Below are 18,263 nucleotides of genomic sequence, written 5' to 3'. Positions count from 1 at the left end.
ATTTTGGCATAAAGAAAAATATTATACCTTCCCATATCATATTCTATTTGTAAGTTAGAATATGGTTTGTTTCATTATCAAGATTTACATCATTAGAAGATTTTCTCATTTGGAACCAATTTTTTTTAATGTTATTTAAGAAACAAAAATTTTTTAAGCTTTCATTATTTTTTTCTGAGATGCATTTTGTGTTTATTATTCTACTCTGGTCCTGTCGCAGTGCAGTATTGGCCAGAAGTTATTCTTGTTGATCCCATTCAGTGAAATTTCACTTAAGAATAAGCTCAGAAATGTTGAGTGCATGTGTGCTTTTCCTCAGGTAATATTCTGATGAAGCCAATAGTTATAAAAGAAATATCAAATGTTGCATCTCACAAATGTGTATGTCTTTTATTTTAAGTGACTCCCAAGAGAAAACAAAAATCTTAATGAACCCCAAAAGAGACAGTTCCCATCCATTTGTTGGCCTGGCTTTTAAACTGGAGGTAAGTTGCTTTCTAATGTATTTAACTGATGTATATAGAATTTTTCTTTTCTTTTAGGCTTTTATTCCTATTACAAAGTGACTCTTAGGAAAGATTTAGTTACAGATTTCTCCACTGTAAACTTACTTTGTCCCCTACCCTGTTCCATACTGACTCTAGAAGAAGGTTTCTATGCACAGCCCGCACTTAAGGGGTGGGGAATTACGTTCTTCCTCCATGAGGGGGCAGTGTCTCTGAGTTACGTGGGATTCTTCTGTAAGGACGAGTTGTCCTTTCTCTCCCATATTTATTTATGCAGTCATTTGTTTTTATCAGTCTGGACTTACATATATTTGTCTCATACTTTGAGTTAAAACCCAGTACTATGTTATTTATTTTACTGCCAGACTGACCAGTTTTCGCGGTTGGTGCTCTTTCAGGTGGCTTTTGTGTCCCTCAGACGTTCCCCAGTATTTTGCTTCTGTGAGCACTTCCTTACCTTCCAGGCTTACGTTGTACATTTCCTGCCGCAGCTCGAGAATCAGCCGTTTGTCTAAGAGTCCTGGTTCCTTTTAATCGTGAATGGTATTAGGAACCAAGATTTGGGGACTGGGTATGCTTTTTGCTGTGGTGGTGTTGCTTCTGTGTATAATATTTTAAGGAGGAAAAGGGTAGATAAGTCGAAAGTGTTCAAGTGTGGTTATTTCTGGGATGGAATTATACTGGCGGGGGGCGGGGGGGTGCTTTTTCCTAGTTTTTATTTTTAAATTTTTACAGTACGATTTTTATTCTAAATCCAGAAAAAGTAATTTTAAGTTAAAAAGTAGAAATAACATTGCAGTGACAGTGTTTGTTTATTAGTAGTTTTGGCTGCACTGGGACTTTGTTGGCTGTGTGCGAGCTTTCTCTAGTTACGGTGAGCAGGGCTACTCTGTCGCAGTACCTGGGCTCCTCATCGCCGTGGCTTCTCTTGTTGCAGAGCCCGGGCTCTAGGCACACCGTCAGTAGGTGCAGCGCACGGGCTTAGTTGCTCCACGGCGTGTGGAATCTTCCTGGACTAGGGATGAATCCCATGACCCCTGCATTGGCAGGCCAGTTCCCATCCGCTGTGCCACCAGGGAAGTCCTAGGAATATTTTTCTTAGGATACCCAGAATGTGTTTCTTGAGTAAAAGATACAAGATATTTTAAATGTTTAATGGTATATATTGCCAGATTGCTTTCATATTTTTAGTTTCAGGTGAACAGGGAAGAGACTCAGCCATACATATTCATGTATCCATTCTTCCCCAAACTCCCCTCGCATACAGGCTGCCACATAACATAGAGCAGAGTTCCCTGTGCTAAACAGTAGGTCTTTATTGGTTATCCGTTTTAAATGTAGCAGTGTGTATATATCCATCCCAAACTCCTTAACCATCCCTCGCCCCAATCTTTTTCCCCATATCTTGCCTTAATTCTTAATAATAGAAAACATTTTTCCATAGAATCATTATGCAATTCTGTGTCCTCTTTTGTAATTCCCTCTTTATTTTTTGTCCTTCCCTTTTTAAAATAAGAGTCAAAGTGTTTTACTTACTTGTATGAACCTTTCTCTAATAAAATAAAATAAAAAAAACAGTTTAAAATTTACATAGTCAAATATAGCAATCTTTGTCTTTTGTCATTTTTTCAATCTTCCTCTTTGATTATATTCTATAAATACTTACTTTTGTCTCTTCTGCTTTCTTGTGGGTTTTTTTTGTTTTTTTCATTGTTAATCCTATTGGATTTTGTTTTGCTGAATGTGGTGTTCAGATCTAAGTGAATTTCCTCTGCCTCCAAATAAAAGACCAATTGTACAGTTACCAGTTTTTGAACAGTGTTAAATTTTTTCATTGATTGTCATGTCTCCTTTTTTATCTATTGACTAATGAATTAAACATTTTAGATATTTATTCTATAAGGGCTATTACTTTTAATATTTTGAAGTATTTAACGTGTTCTTATATCAGAGTTATTTTCTTTTTTTAGTTTTTCTTCTAAATATTAAAAATCACTAATAATATATTTAAAAAGTCCTCTTTGGAATTTTATTGCTATTGTGTTAAACCTAAATATTAATATGGGAAGAACTGGCAACTTTTAAATATTCAGGAGGAAATAATCCTGATTATTCATTTTATATTCAGTTACTTTACAGAATTCATATTTGTATAGCTTTCCAGGTGATTATCAGTTTTTATAACATGTATAGTCTTTCCTTTCTAATATTTTTGTTGTCTTTCTAATATAATTTTACCTTATTTTTATATCTTACTGTATTAAACTGAACTTATGAAATAACTGGCTTATTATATAATTTTAAAACTTTTTCTAATAACTTTTTTCAGAGCAAACAAGTAGTGTCTTGGATTTTGATATCAGAAAGAACAAGAACCATTTAACTTTATTCAAAACTAGCATCAAAGTAGTTTATGACAATAAGCTGAAACATATATATATAAGTTGTACTATTAAAACTGAGAGCAAGTATTTGAAGGTGATTGTGAAATTTTCCTCTTATTTTTGATTCCTGTCTCTTTTTTACTCTTTCTGTCCTTACCTAATGTTGACTTCTAGGCAGGTCGATTTGGCCAGTTAACGTACGTTCGCAATTATCAAGGAGAGTTGAAGAAAGGTGATAACATCTATAATACGAGGACGAGAAAGAAAGTGCGGGTGCAGCGACTGGTTCGCATGCATGCCGACATGATGGAGGTGAGTACCCGCGCTTCACTCTACAATCAGAAGTCTGTCTCATGCAGTTGAAATGGGTCTACTTTTTTGGTATCCTGAGCTCCACAAGAAAATCACTTTTAGTTGAATGTGTTTTCCTAGCTTCTTCCTTTTTAGTTAGGTGGGCTACATGTCTCATGTAGCACTTTGGTGTAGGCTAAATTAGCACATATTAAGAACACTTAATCTGTTCTAATAATGGTGGTATAAAACTACCACCATTTGTGACTTGGCTGTCTTTCCTCAGTGGCCAGGGTTAGGGAGAAGGGACAGCACTTTCCTCAAGAGCTAGCCTTGGAAAGAGTATAATAGGTTTTTAGTTTAGTAGAACTGCGGTTCTCAAAAGTAAATGAGAATAATAAATTTACACGTAACTTCCCATATTGCTCAGTGGATTTACTTCCTGAAATATGGAAATAGAATCAACCCCTAGAAGGGCTTTATTGGTGCTAGAACTCATCTAAAGATTTAAAACCTCTGAAGGCCTAGTCTGGGAGATAAACTTTGGCTTATGATCTGACTTCTTGAATTGGCTCTGAACCTGCCCTATCTTCTGTGGTCCACAGGGTTAAGCGTTGGCAGGAATACCAAGTACAGGAGATTGTCCTCTCCTTGCACCCTTTCCCAGTTTAGCTCTGTTATTCCTAGAGAAATTTATTAGTCTAAGCAAAATCTTATGGTGGACATTTTTGGCGTCCATAACTGTTGTATCTCCTGGAAAATGAATAGACAGTCTTTCAAAATTAGACATCGTTGTTTTTTGAAATAGGCAGCAGGGGGCAGGCTAGAGGGATTAGTGATTGTCACAGCTGTTTCATGGGCCAGAAGGCTCCCTATAGCTGTGTAACCATTAAAGCAAGACACGCGCACTTGCTCATTCACAGCCACAGCTGTTATGAATGAACTGTTACAGGACAAAGACTAGGAAGTTTAGAGGCCCCAGTGCTTTATTCTTAGATTTCCTGTGTTTTCTTAACTGCTTACATCTCCTGCCTTTGTTTTCAAAACTTCCTTTGCAAGTTTTCCGTGTATGCCTTTGTCATACACATTTGCTTGTTAGACAATGGCAGCACATACAGTACTACATACTTTTTAATTCTATAGGAATAACTTTAGAACCATGAGGCTCTGTGTTCTGTAGGTACTGCAGATCTCCAAGTACAGATGCCGTGTTCTGAGTTTCCATTTACAGTAGAATCTTGCCAGTTGAGATGTGGTTTAAATAAGAGCCCTGTTGAAGGTGTATCTTGCCAGGGTTGATTGTTGGTATTGCTTTGATTCTGTCTAATTCTTTGTGGAATTCATGGTGATATTCGGGCATGTTTGTTTGTGCACAGTGTGATTATTATGCAGTTTCTTTTTAGTGATTATGTACAGTTTTGAATTACTTGCAAGTATCATTTTGCATTATTTCTTTCTTTAGGATGTTGAGGAAGCGTTTGCTGGAGACATCTGTGCATTGTTTGGCATTGACTGTGCCAGTGGAGACACATTCACAAACAAAGATAATAGCGGCCTTTCTATGGTAAGTCATTTAACTTCAAAGCTGTTTATCACTTGCATTTCAAGAATGTATGTTTCAGTACTTCAGAAAAACAAGCACAGAAGTGTTCATTGAGTGCCACAGGTATCAAGTGTAGATTGGTTGTGGCTCATTTAATGTCAACTTAGCTAACTTACCTGATTTTTCTTAGTAAAATCATTCCACCATCCTCCAAGGTTTAGCATGGAGGGAAAATCTCCACTAGGTAACCTGGCCTGTGTGGCTGTGACTCCTCCCTGAGATCTGCCTTCCCATTGTGGGTGCACCCCTGATTGCTGTCACCATCATCAGGCTGGTCCCAGCCAAGTGCTCCTTCCTTAGTAACCCGGCAGCTGGAGAGAGGATGCCTCCCTCAGTCTCCTAGAGAACCATAAGAGCAGACTGTAACATTTAGGCTGGACTCTGGGGAATTGCATAACAGATCAGAACTGTGCTCTGCAGGCAGGATGCAACTAGAAGACTTCCTGCCTCTCAGTCCCCTTCACTCCCGCCCCCTTTTTGCCCCCACAGGAGGGCGGCTGTTCTACAGTATGACCATGTGTTTATGAGGGTGCTTCCTCTCCTGAATTCAGTAAAGGAAGAATATGAGTACAAAGGGGATAGGAGCTTACAGTAGGTTGTTTATATATAAGAACTTGTCCAGCCCTAACAGATGTCTCTGTAGTAGCTCCTATATCATATGATGAATTCTTAATTTTATAATTTAGCTTTTTTGTCTAAAGTATTCTCTGATGTCTGTGGTTTTACATGTGGAGTTAGGACACTACAAAAATCAGTTTCAATAAGTAGACTTTTTAGTAAGTATTAGTAATGAGACTTTCTCGAAACTTGTCATTAGCAGTATGAAGGGACTGGAGGTCGTGGGAAGCGCTCGAGCTTTGAAGCAAATAGACCTTGGTCAGAGCCTTACTTCTGCCCTGTGCTACTGCTGGCCCTTGACCAAGTTATTCATTTTTCTTGCCAACCCTTTAATTATTTTATTTGTAAAATGGGGATAATAAAATCCATCTGCCTCTCAGAGTTGTGACTGGTTAAAGGAGATATGGTATGTATGAAGAATCTAGTCCCTTTCTCTGCTTCTCTTATCACTGATTTCAGTATAACTTTTATTTATATATTAATATATTCATAATTTAATGAAAAGTAGAGCAAGATATATTTTGTATGCCTTAAAGATGTTGACTATAGTGTTTTTTCTGCTGTAAAGAACATTAAAATTAATCCATCTCTGACATATACAGTACTGTGTTTGAATTCTTGTCTGTTCTTTTAAAAATATTTTAGGAGTCAATTCATGTTCCTGATCCTGTCATTTCAATAGCAATGAAGCCGTCTAACAAGGTGGGAGTTTGATTTAGCACTTAGTAAATCACAGTAAGACCTTGAGCTCATTTTCACCTGTCTCCACAATGCATATGGTGTCTTGGGTTGACCATAAGCACTCTTATGGACTCTGTTTCCTTTTCTAGTATTCAAATCATCTTTTAAAATTTACCAGTCTATTACTAGTAAGTACTCCTCAGAATATTTGAAGAAGTTGATGGTTTTAACATATTCATGAGACTGTGCTTTATAACTCTTACCATAGTAAAGGTATATCGTTGGCTCCAGAATGGTAAGTAACTTCCTAGATGCAGATCATAAGAGAGAGAAAAGAGGAAACCGGGGCATTTGTTTTAAATTGCAGAAAAACCTCACTGTAAAGAACATTAGAATATTGCATCAAGTACTTTCCTCATGGGTTATAGTACATCACCACATCTATGGTAGTTACGTGGTAAACGTGATTATAACATGGAAGGCCTGCAAATAAGACTGTTCTGACTCACTTTCAGATATAACAGTCTTATGATTGTATTTCATGTCATTTAGCTTTTTAGCCAAAACTGCTTGAATAGGTTCTGTATTTGCATAACTTGTCACTGAAATTAGTCCTGATCTTGAACCATAATTGTTTAGTTCTTAAGTTGGTTATATTCATAACTGTCATGTTAATGTGCTATATTGGAATTAATTCATTTATGCATTGAGTGAACATTTTATGATCTCTTGTCATCCAGGTACTATCATTATAGAACATGTTCTGATTGATTGTCTTATATATATATATTAATGGCTACTGCTTCACCTGTTTTGAGGAACTTGAGATTTTCCTTCTCAAATTACAGAGAAGAGAATGTCGAGGTGGCAAGAAACATTCAGTCACTCCATCTCAGAAATTTGAAGCAAGTCAAACCTTATATCTTACCACAGTGATACACCAGTTTGTTCAAAGTTCTTTGCCAAATTGGTTGCTTTTCCCTTTGGAAGACAAAGGACTAGAAGTTAAAATATTCTTTATTCCTAAATTCAGAGTTTATGTAGACATTTTACTGTTGATAGTTCACAATAATGGATGGAAATCAAATGGGTCAATATTCAAAAAGCTTTTTGGTGTCTCAGGGTTGTCTGCTTGCTGGAGTTAATACAAACCAAATAATGAAACCCTGCATAAAACCCTGAATCTCAGTAGTGGGGCAGCTTGTAAGTTGAGACCCTGGCCAATGCAGGGAAAAGGGAAGACTTTGGAGGTAGACTAACTTAAGATTCACTCCTAGTTAGCTGTGTGGCCTTGAGCAAGTCACTTGACTTGTCTGTACCTAGCTTCGTCACCTGTAAAATGGGGATAATTCTACCTTGCAGCCTTGTGCTTAGAATTCCAGATAACATAAACAAAGCACAGTAACACCTCTTTAGCTACATATGTGGCTGTTAACACTGGTGATTCAGGGCTTGTTAATGTTCTATTGCTGCCATGAGAAATTAGCAAAAACTTAGTGGCTTAAAAACAGTACAAATGCATTACTTTACAGTTGTATAGGTCACAGTTCACAGTTCTTAATGGGATAAAATCAGGTATTGGTAAGATTGTGTTCCTTTCTTGGAGGCTCTGGGGGACAGTTTGGTTCCTTGCTTGCTTAGATTGTTGGCAGAATTCAGCTCCTCGTTGTGGGACTTGAGATTTCCGTGCTGTCATCTGAGGGCCATCCCTAGCTTCTAGAGGCTGCTCGTAGCCCCCTTTCTCCTGTCTTCAGTGCCAGCAGGAGTGAAATGAGCCCGTCATGCTTCAGATATCTCCTGTTATTTCCCACTTGTCTCTCAACTGCTCTTCTTCATTCCTCTTCCATTTTTAAAGTCTCATGCAATTACACTGGACCTGTCCAGATTATTCATGATAATCTCCCCATCTGAAGAGTCTGTAACCTTAATCATATCCACAGAGTCCCTTTTATCAGGTAAGGTAACAGATTTGGGGGGAATGGGGCATGTCTTTAAAGAAGAACACCATTCTGCTTACCACATAAGGAATTAACATCTAAGGAGGATAGAGGTACATCAGACTACATCCAGGTAGATTATTTGGAAGTGGAGATGTCTCAGTGTGCATTTGCTGGTCTTAACTGTCCTCTCGAACCTAGAGTCTTGGTGACCATGCCGATTTCTTTGATTTAGGATTTCTAAACTGTAACACAGTTACAGTTGATGACAGCCTCAACCAATCCTTTGGTTTAGGATTTCTAAACTGCAACACAGATTCTACTTTCTGTTTTGTGGGGAGTTTTCCACAAATGGAGAGATTTCGTCAATAGGAAAGGGCGGAGTTAAGTCTTAGGCTCTTGAATCTTGGTGTGAAAAGAAAATTGTGTAAGTTAGCTGTTCCTTGCTCTCTTGTGTGGTATCCAAGCTCATATATTAAAATAGCGTGAAGAACTTAAATGGTAGATCATTTTTATTTAACTGCCCATGTTTTTTATTTCATTCAGTCAGATTATTTTAACAGTTTCATTGCTTATCATGCTTAGTACAATGTATAATGTTTTTTGTTTTTTGTTTTTTTAAGAATGATCTGGAAAAATTTTCCAAAGGTATTGGCAGGTTTACAAGAGAAGATCCCACATTTAAAGTCCACTTTGACACTGACAGCAAAGAGACAATTGTATCTGGAATGGGAGAATTACACCTGGAAATCTATGCTCAGGTAGTGAATAACAAGTTCAAGTCACGTCATTTATGTCTGTGTTTTAAGAGTGTAAAAGTCAAGAATTCTCAGTCTAATGGTCGTAAACTAATAGTGGTTTCTTCAGTCTTCACTCTGGTTTTATCCAGATGTGGTATACTGCATCTTCTACTGTCTGTTACTAATTAATTACTTTTGATCTCTAAATATTTTTATTTGTAAACCATTGCAGTCAGACCATCCATCCATACCTAGGTCATGGTTCTTTGGGTCAAGTATATCCCTAAGGTCTCAGCCTTAGGGGGACAACCTCAGGGAGAAACCGGCTGAGAAAGTCAGCCCACCAGTACTCACTCTCCAGACCGTTTCTTATCTGTTTTCTTCTCAAGTCAGTACTTGAAGATCAATATAAAATAGATAAACAAATGGGTAGATGGGAGACCCTTCTTTCCTAGGAAAGGTCTTATGTGTATATGAATGAGATCAAAATATATGACTTTTTTTTTAATATATCTGACTTACGATAAAAATTCTGGTTGTAATTGTATCTCTGAAGTTGAGATAGTAGAAAATTCTGACAATAGATCCATATACCATCCCAATAAATATGTAATAAAATGGAGCAAAGGTAAAGTTTTAGTAGATTAACCGGAGGTAAGTGTAAGTTAATCAGTCTAAATTAGAATTTGTTTATATAAAATCTGTAAAAGTTCGTAATGTATTTATCCTCATAAGGTACTTAAGTTATTTTAGATTTATTATTTGCTCATCATAACCTTCCCTGGTGCCTCAGATGGTAAAGAATCTGCCTGCAATGCAGGAAACCCCCGGGTTTGATCCCTGGGTTGGGAAAATTCCCTGAAGAAGGGAATGGCAACCCACTCCAGTATTCTTGCCTGGAGAATCCCATGGACAGAGGAGCCTGATGGGCTACAGTCTGTGGGGTCACGAAGAGTCGGACATGACTGAGTGACTAACACTTTCACTTTTAAATGAATCCTGAGGTAATTAAGACTCTTAGGATTTTTCTTCTATTATTTTTTAATTTAAATATATCAAAAAAGATCTCTCTTGTTCTTTTTAGCGAATGGAAAGAGAATATGGCTGTCCTTGTATCACAGGAAAGCCAAAAGTTGCGTTCAGAGAGACTATTACGGCCCCTGTTCCGTAAGTATCCAACACGATGAAACAAGCAATGAGGCTGGAATTAAAAGGTTTTATTAGGGGTATACACGGCACCACTGCTGTTGATAAGACACTTGTACACTGTGATGCTCTTTATTATGGAAGCTATATAGTTCTGTACTGTAATCAGGCCATGTATAGATAATGACACTTTTGGGACTTGTCTAACCCCTTAAGCTAGATATCAGTGAAGACTGGTATACAGGTCATCGTTAACAAGCATGTTTACACTTAATCCAATGTTACAGTCTTCGTTTATTCCAATTGTGCTTCCTTTGGCAGACGGCTATTATGTTTTACTTTAGTACCATATTGTGGATGCCAGAGAACTTGCATTTGCCAAGGAATAATCTCCTGCAAGTAAAAGAAACTAATGCTGTGATAAAATTAATAAAAACATTTAGGAAAACAGTTGGATTTATATTGTTGGAGACAAAACAGTCCTCATAAGACAAGTTAAATTGCTACAAGTGGTAATATACTTCAACCTGGTGCCTATTTGAATTTACATGAATTCTGATTTAGAGTCAAAATCAACAAGGCATACACTGAGGCTACAAAGTGAGTCTCAATTTCCAAAGTGACATTAAATAATGGTAAATGATACTATACCTGAGATGCAATGTCATGAAGGAGAATAGTGTAGTCTAACTCGATGAAGTCATCATTTCTTTGCTATAATAAAAAATAAAAACCTGGCATTTTAAACTTAGTATCATTGGCAAAAAGTATATTTTAATTTTAAAAATCAGTTTTCATTAGTAGATGATAATACTTAAGTAAAATTAAAAATTGAATGTTGTGGAATTCCTTGGTAGTCCAGTATTTAGGACTCCACGCATTCACTGCAGGGGGCATGGGTTCAATCCCTGGTCGGGAAACTAAAATTCTATGTGCCACACAGCACAGCCAAAAAAATTACAAACTGAATGTCATAATTTATTTGGCCTGGCAGAAAAACTATTCTCTTAGAAATAAGATTTCTTTCAAACTATGTTTTAAAATTGTTTTTTTTTTTTTTTTTTTCCATTTTTTACTCTAAATCATTTACCCTTTCTGTTTTGAGTTTCTGAGTTGTGGAACTCATAACATTATAGTCTATAATTTGAACATTTTAGAACATTACAGTCGATAATTTGTCATTTAAATTCCTTAATATTTCCATTGTTCAAAAAAGCATCGTTTAAGGGATAAACAGCTGAAATGAGTGTTTACACTAAAGAAAACCATTTTATAATAGAAATTCTGTTTTAAAAAACTGAAAATAATAAAATGTAATACTTGATTTTGTAACTAAAGCTTTGATCTATGCTGTCTACTGCTTTGGGCATCTAAAGTACACCATCAACTACACAGAAATATTGTATCTACATAGTTTCAAACCTTGATCATCAGAAATTTGCTGTACTTAAGGCTCTTAAATGCTTATAATGAGGCACTGAAAAATCCTGTGGCTCCTTTTGTTAACAGTAATTATAAAGATGGCCCCAGGATCGAATAAAACTATTCTCTCTTTATAGTCTCTTGAAACAATCCCTATTGACTATATCAATAAAGAAGGTCCTTTAAGGATAAGGTAAGATAGGCTCGATAAAGGACAGAGATGGTATGGACCTAACAAAAGCAGAAGATATTAAGAAGAGATGGCAAGAAACACAGAAGAACTATACAAAGAAGATCTTCACTACCAAGATAATCACGATGGTGTGATCACTCACCTAGAGCCAGACATCCTGGAATGTGAAGTCAAGTGGACCTTAGAAAGCATCACTACGAACAAAGCTAGTGGAGGTGATGGAATTCCGGTTGAGCTCTTTCAAATCCTGAAAGATGATGCTGTGAAAGTGCTGCACTCAATATGCCAGCAAATTTGGAAAACTCAGCAGTGACCACAGGACTGGAAAAGGTCAGTTTTCATTCCAATCCCAAAGAAAGGCAATGCCAAAGAATGCTCAAATTACCACACAATTGCAATCATCTCAAACGCTAGTAAAGTAATGCTCAAAATTCTCCAAGCCAGGCTTCAGCAATACATGAACCGTGAACTTCCTGATGTTCAAGCTGGTTTTAGAAAACGCAAAGGAACCAGACATTAAATTGCCAATATCCGCTGGATCATCAAAAAAGCAAGAAAGTTCCAGAAAAACATCGATTTCTGCTTTATTGACTATGCCAAAGCCTTTGACTGTGTGGATCACAATAAACTGTGGAAAATTCTGAAAGACATGGGAATATAAGACCATCTGACCTGCCTCTCGAGAAACCTATATGCAGGTCAGGAAGCAACAGTTAGAACTGGACATGGAACAACAGACTGGTTCCAGATAGGAAAAGGAGTACGTCAGGGCTGTATATCGTCACCCTGCTTATTTAACTTCTATGCAGAGTACATCATGAGAAACGCTGGACTGGAAGAAGCACAAGCTGGACTCAAGATTGCTGGGAGAAATATCAATAACCTCAGATATGCAGATGACACTGCCCTTATGGCAGAAAGTGAAGAGGAACTAAAAAGCCTCTTGATGAAAGTGAAAGAGGAGAGTGAAAAAGTTGGCTTAAAGCTAAGCATTCAGAAAACGAAGATCATGGCATCTGGTCCCATCACTTCATAGGAAATAGATGGGGAAACAGTGAAAACAGTGTCAGACTTTATTTTTGGGGGGTCCAAAATCACTGCAGATGGTGATTTCAGCCATGACATTAAATGACACTTAACTCCTTGGAAGGAAAGTTATGACCAACCTAGATAGCATGTTGAAAAGCAGAGACATTACTTTGTCAACAAAGGTCTGTCTAGTCAAGGCTATGGTTTTTCCAGTGGTCATGTATGGATGTGAGAGTTGGACTGTGAAGAAGGCTGAACACTGAAGAATTGATGCTTTTGAACTGTAGTGTTGGAGAAGACTTGAGAGTCCCTTGGACTGCAAGGAGATCCAACCAGTCCATTCTAAGGGAGATCAGCCCTGGGTATTCTTTGGAGGGAATGATGCTAAAGCTGAAACTCCAGTACTTTGGCCACCTCATGGGAAGAGTTGACTCATTGGAAAAGACCCTGATGCTGGGAGGGATTGGGGGCAGGAGGAGAAGGGGACGACAGAGGATGAGATGGCTGGATGGCATCACTGACTTGATGGACCTGAGTCTGAGTGAACTCCGGGAGTTGGTGATGGACAGGGAGGCCTGGCATGCTGCAATTCATGGGGTCGCAAAGAGTCGGACACGACTGAGCAACTGAACTGAACTGAAAGATCAGGAAGGTTACTTATGTGTGATCTAGCCCAAAGGTATCTGATAGGTAGTTGCAAAAGTTTGTGGAGTAAAGGTGCTCCAGCTTTCTTGCATTTTGTTATCAACAAACTGAGATAATCCAATGGAAAGTGCTTTTCTCTTACGGAATCTTTTTCTTGCATTCCATTAAATACTACTAGTTGATATATATATATATTTTTTTCTTTTAAACCTCTTAATAAAGCTAAACTCAATTTGTTTTAATCTCTTTAAGGTCTAGAAAGAGGCAGTTTGGAGTAGTTCTGTCAGACTTAAAGTACATGCTAGCAACAAACAAGATAGGAGGCGGGCAGTTATGACTGGATGGGTTATCAAAGACAGTTGTTTGCAGCAAGCTTCACAGAGACTGAGATGCTAATATTTTATTTTGGCGGATCCAGGTGGGGAACGTGTCAACCCTCTATCTAGCTCTGGCACTAACATTTGAGGAGAGGAAAAAAGCAGAGGTAGTTTCAGTATCATATGATTATAGTAAGCAGAACACAAAACTTAGGTTGCCAAAGGAAATGATCTGTATTAAGCTGCACACAAAAACCATTGCCAAATTATAACTGAAGACTTCACTGGAAACTGCAGCTTCACCTTCTCCAGCCTTGGTAACTGACCTCTCCTTCAAATACTGAGTTCACTACTGAAAATACAGAATGACTGAAGGGGCACTAGTTACCCCATCATGAATTATGACACCTTTTGTAAATATTGAACCTATTTAGAGTGTATTTTATAGAAATTACTTACCACTTGCTTGACAGTTTGAATTTTTGCCATTTTATACCATGTATTTTCAGTAGAATTTTGCCATATTATATAACCACTGGCAACCCAGGCTAAATGTCGAACTGGCTTCATTTCTGGAGGTACATTCCCAAAACTGTCTGGTGAAGGAAATATTTATAGGATAAATGGAATTATTTTAGTGAAATATAGTGAAATATAAATATAAATTTTTATAATATAAATTTTAAAATATAAATTCTAAGTAATTTCTTACATTTCTTCAAATGTGTGCAGAAAGTAATTAAGCTATGTCTATAAAGTCCTAAGGCCTTTATTGTTGTTAGATTAGTAATGAATATTTTTGTGAAAGTCAGTTTATTTCCAGCATAATGTAAACATCTTAACAATTTTGAGCACAGGTAAATTGATACTGTTTTTAAAATTGAAAAAATATTTTCCTCTGCTATATATTTATATACCTGGAATATTTTGTGCGTCTAGTGGTTCCTTCATGGACTTGAGTCTTTGATAAAATGTGTTATCTTCTTCATCTGGGTTTTTCCCAATTTCTCCTTCAAATGTGAAGTTGACTTCTGGTGCAGTATCTTGTCCCGTTGGAGGGTACAGTACTTCAGCTGTGCAGTTCACTGTAACTTCCTGTTTGAAACATTTTGCAAAAGGTCTTTACATGTAGATGGACATCCATTACTAATTATTATTCTTTGAGATAGAACCTTTAAAGCATTGTCCCCCTATGGTATTACTTCAGACTGGACTTGAATGTGCCTATTTCAGAGGTATCTAATTCATGGTTGCCCAGTAATTTTCTTGAAGTGAACTCACTCCGTCGTGTCCAACTCTTTGCAACCCTGTGGACTGTAGCCTACCAGGCTTTTCATTCTATGGGATTTTCCAAGCAAGAGTACTGGAGTGGGTTGCCATTTCCTTCTCCAGGGGATCTTCCCAACCGAGGGATCGAACCCAGGTCTCCTGCATTATAGGCAGACGCTTTACCATCTGAGCCACGAGGGAAGTCAATTTTCTTAGAGGTAGCTAAAATAGGTAACTTAGTTTATAACTTATAAAGTCTCATAATCTTGTAAATTCGTTGAAAACTTTGTATTTTAGTAGTAATGGGAAGTCCATCTCTAAGGCAGATTTTAGTCTGACTTTATTAAGTCATTCTATTCTTCTCTCCTCCTGAAATAACAGAAATTTTCTCAAACTCAGATTCTTCAATCTGTATCCAGATGTAAAATGAGAAGATTGTAGCATTGGTTCTGCTTTATAAAGATGAATATTCATCTAGCAGCTCAGATGCCTTTTAGTGGATCTCTCTCTGTTAGCCTGTATCTCTTAGTTATGCTTAACAAATGGGCAAGCTTTTTAAAATTTCAAGATGGTTATTGTACAAGTGGCAGTTCCTTCCTTTTAAGTTTGTCTTGTTAATAATTAGATAGGTGTATAATTTTTAAAATTGTCCCTGCCCCATTACTGAAGGATTCTAATCTGAACACAGTGGTATCAGTTGGCCTTTCTGTTGCTGATAAATAACTAAAAGCACTTGCTTTCTTTAAATAAAAGAAACAGAATGAGACAGAAATAAAAAACACCTAATGATGATTAGAGAGTTAATTATTTCACTTCTTCATATTATTCGCATAAATTCACACTGACCTATGCATATATAACATTTTCAAAGGAAAGTTATTCATATTGAAGTATCTAGAGCCTCTTCTAAATAGCTCAATAGAAAACTAAGTGTATCTCAGAATACACAAAAAGTAAAAACTAACCCTTGTATGGTGATTTTTTTTTTTTTTTTTTTTTGAGGCAGGAATTTCACAACTTTTTCTCAAAAAAAAAAAGAACAAAAAAAAAACCCCAAAAAACCAAATCAATCCTATGATTTGATCAGCAGAGGTGACCTGGAATGTAAGGAATCAAATTTTATTTCATAATAAAGGATATTTCACTTACTTTTTGGATAATTTCTTCCACAGAAAATTTAAGGCGGTACTTATGTCCTCTTCCTGGAATATCCTAAAATTAAGAAAATGTGTTTTTATAACAACAAATAAAGTCTTTATATTGTTAGAGGAATCCATTCTCTTTTGATGGGGCCAGGGGAAGCTGACTGTTGGAGGTAAATGACTAAAGCCTTAGACCTTGAGCAAGGCATGTCACGGTGTGTGTGATGTCTAATTTAGCAGGTCTTCTAAGCAGGGTTATTTTGGATGAGAACAAGAGTGGGATAAAAGCGTATATAATCGGTTATAATTCACTTTCAATCATCAGAGAACGCTGACATCTAGATCTGTGACCCTGAGTTCCACATAAGAAATTTTAACATTTTTAATTCTAAAGATGACAAATAGGATACCCACTGAAAAGATTTTTCATAAAGCCTCCAAACAGAATTCCACTTTGAGTCAGATTACTGCAAAGTGATTAGAGATGTTATACTGCTTTTACTTGTGTATTAGTGGACCTGCAGAATGAGACTTTAATAAATTTTATAACTAAGACAAACATTTAGGTACTTCACTTTTGAATCAAGATACAATTTGAAAGTTTATACCTAATTATGTTACCTGGTGTGGTTGTGAAATATGTACTCCCTGTCAGCTCTTACAGACTGTTGGAAGTTAAACTTCTGTCAGATCCATTAGATTTCAGTAAAATGGAAACAAGCTTAGTGGTTGCTAAGGTCTTAAGCATAGCACTTAATTTAACCGAGAGAGCCCATCACCCACAGCAGTCAACAGCAGTAGTGTTTGGGTGGTGGAAGTGAAGCTTCAGCCCACAGTTCCTTCATTCTGACTTCGTTTTGGTTAAATGAACAATTGGTCTTAAAATTTAGGCAATGAATCTTAGGCAAGACCAGAGCTTTTGTTGGTCCAGATTGGAGCAGTAGATGAGAAACGTGGTACCAGTTTTAAGAAACTTGAAAACTGTTCCTATAGGTTTCACTTGGGAAAAGGGGAGAAGCCGCCGCAAACTTAGAACATTTATCCATTTCCTTATAATAGTGCCCATAAAAACTGTATCAGTGTGTGTTTCCCTGTGAAAACAATAAACAGCCCCAGAGACTAGAGAAATGCCAGAAATACCAGCTTCTTTAGAGAGACGGCAGCAGTGAGACCCGAAACAGGCATGGTGTCGGGGAGTTGGGAGCAGACGAGCAGGGAGCGGAGGGAATGGAGGGAACGCTCGCCGGTGCCCGCACCGCCCTCTGCCTGACTCACCTCCAGGCTGGCTTGTTCGACTGTCTGCACCAGAAACAGCTTGTGGGGAGTCCCCTGCTGGTAGTTGATGCAGCTCTCTACCACCGAGGCCGCCCTGGCGGCCGGGTAGTGGGTCGGAGGGATTTCCATTCTTGCTGAGTGTTGGCTGGACTTGCGAGCGTCCGCGTCCCCGTCCCCGTCCCCGTCCCCGTCCTGCCTGCTGCTGGGTACCCCAGCCGGAAGAGTCCTCCCGCCGTCTTGGGGCTGGGCGTGGGCTGGGGCGGGGTCACCAGCTCCTTCCCGCTCTCTTCCTTCTTCCCTCCTTCCTATTCTGAAAGCCAGCTGCCTGGGAGCTGGCTCCAGGCCAGGGCCCCATGTGGAGCCCCGCCCTGATGCCGCCTGCAATTACTCTCCGGTTCCTGCACTGAGAGCCCCCTCCACCTTTAAGTGGGGGTAGGGAGGGAATCGGGGGTTGGGGGTGGGTTGTCCGGGACTACATCCTTCCTTCTACCAACCTTAACAGAAGTGCAGGGAGGGGCTTTCTGGCTTTTGCCTTACTGCAGCGTCGCCTCTGGGGCTTCGAGTTTCCCTCTCCGTGAAAAAAGTCTGGAGCAACTTCTTTATCCACCATCCACAGTGTCAGGCTCCGGGCAAAGTCCAGAGGAGCTCCTGGTAGTGAGTGATTGTGATTCCTTCTTTTCCCTCTCCTTTCCAGGAACAATCTTGCTCATCCCCAGCTTTCTGTGATGTTGGACTGGTTCTGCCCAAATCAGGGTTTGAAAGACTGCAAGCGATAGCATTAATTTGGAGGATTATGTAATTTAGGGCAGGGGGATTTTAAAAGATACTTGGACCCTTCTCTTCCTTTGCTAATCTTAGAAAGACAAGATTTTGAGCACACCAGGCTTCAACTTTCTGGATCACTTTGAAAGAGGATTAAAACGTAGTTTAAAACCGAGTTTATACAAGGCACTGCATTTAAGTACTTCTGACAAAAGCATTTTTTAAAAGCTCCTTAAGGAAGCACAAACTTTAGTAGTCAGTGCGTTCTTACTCTCCAGATCTCTTAATTACCTTTTTCTGTCA

At 38.1% G+C, this 18,263-nt stretch overlaps 2 protein-coding genes across 2 annotated transcripts in view; one reads left to right on the top strand and one right to left on the bottom strand.

The window, feature by feature from the left end:
• GFM1 (G elongation factor mitochondrial 1) overlaps positions 1-18,263 on the top strand; it is a 50,554-nt gene that overhangs the window by 18,381 nt on the left and 13,910 nt on the right. Inside the window, exons 8-13 of the mRNA XM_005907362.3 lie at positions 401-485; positions 3,065-3,202; positions 4,644-4,745; positions 6,048-6,104; positions 8,644-8,781; positions 9,845-9,927. Coding sequence (XP_005907424.2) covers positions 401-485; positions 3,065-3,202; positions 4,644-4,745; positions 6,048-6,104; positions 8,644-8,781; positions 9,845-9,927 — 603 coding nt within the window. The remainder of the gene's footprint in view (positions 1-400; positions 486-3,064; positions 3,203-4,643; positions 4,746-6,047; positions 6,105-8,643; positions 8,782-9,844; positions 9,928-18,263) is intronic.
• Positions 9,963-17,400, bottom strand: LXN (latexin). Its single transcript, XM_005907361.3, has 6 exons — positions 17,199-17,400; positions 15,931-15,993; positions 14,430-14,607; positions 13,972-14,108; positions 10,558-10,620; positions 9,963-10,299 (listed from the first exon to the last, which is right to left on the bottom strand). Exons 1-6 carry the CDS (start codon positions 17,325-17,327, stop codon positions 10,201-10,203), a joined length of 669 nt encoding a protein of 222 aa, XP_005907423.2. The 5' UTR covers positions 17,328-17,400; the 3' UTR covers positions 9,963-10,200.

The sequence above is a fragment of the Bos mutus genome, chromosome 1 (genome assembly GCF_027580195.1).
Source record: "Bos mutus isolate GX-2022 chromosome 1, NWIPB_WYAK_1.1, whole genome shotgun sequence".
Taxonomy (NCBI): domain Eukaryota; kingdom Metazoa; phylum Chordata; class Mammalia; order Artiodactyla; family Bovidae; genus Bos; species Bos mutus.
This window is presented reverse-complemented; position numbering and strand designations above follow the sequence as displayed.

Coding starts and splice junctions, on each gene's coding strand:
- LXN (XM_005907361.3), bottom strand. CDS start 17,327: ATGGAAATCCCTCCGACCCACTACCCGGCCGCCAGGGCGGCCTCGGTG. Junction 15,994..17,198: donor TCGAACAAGCCAGCCTGGAG/GTGAGTCAGGCA, acceptor TCTTAATTTTAG/GATATTCCAGGAAGAGGACA. Junction 10,300..10,557: donor TTCATGACATTGCATCTCAG/GTATAGTATCAT, acceptor TTTTACTTGCAG/GAGATTATTCCTTGGCAAAT.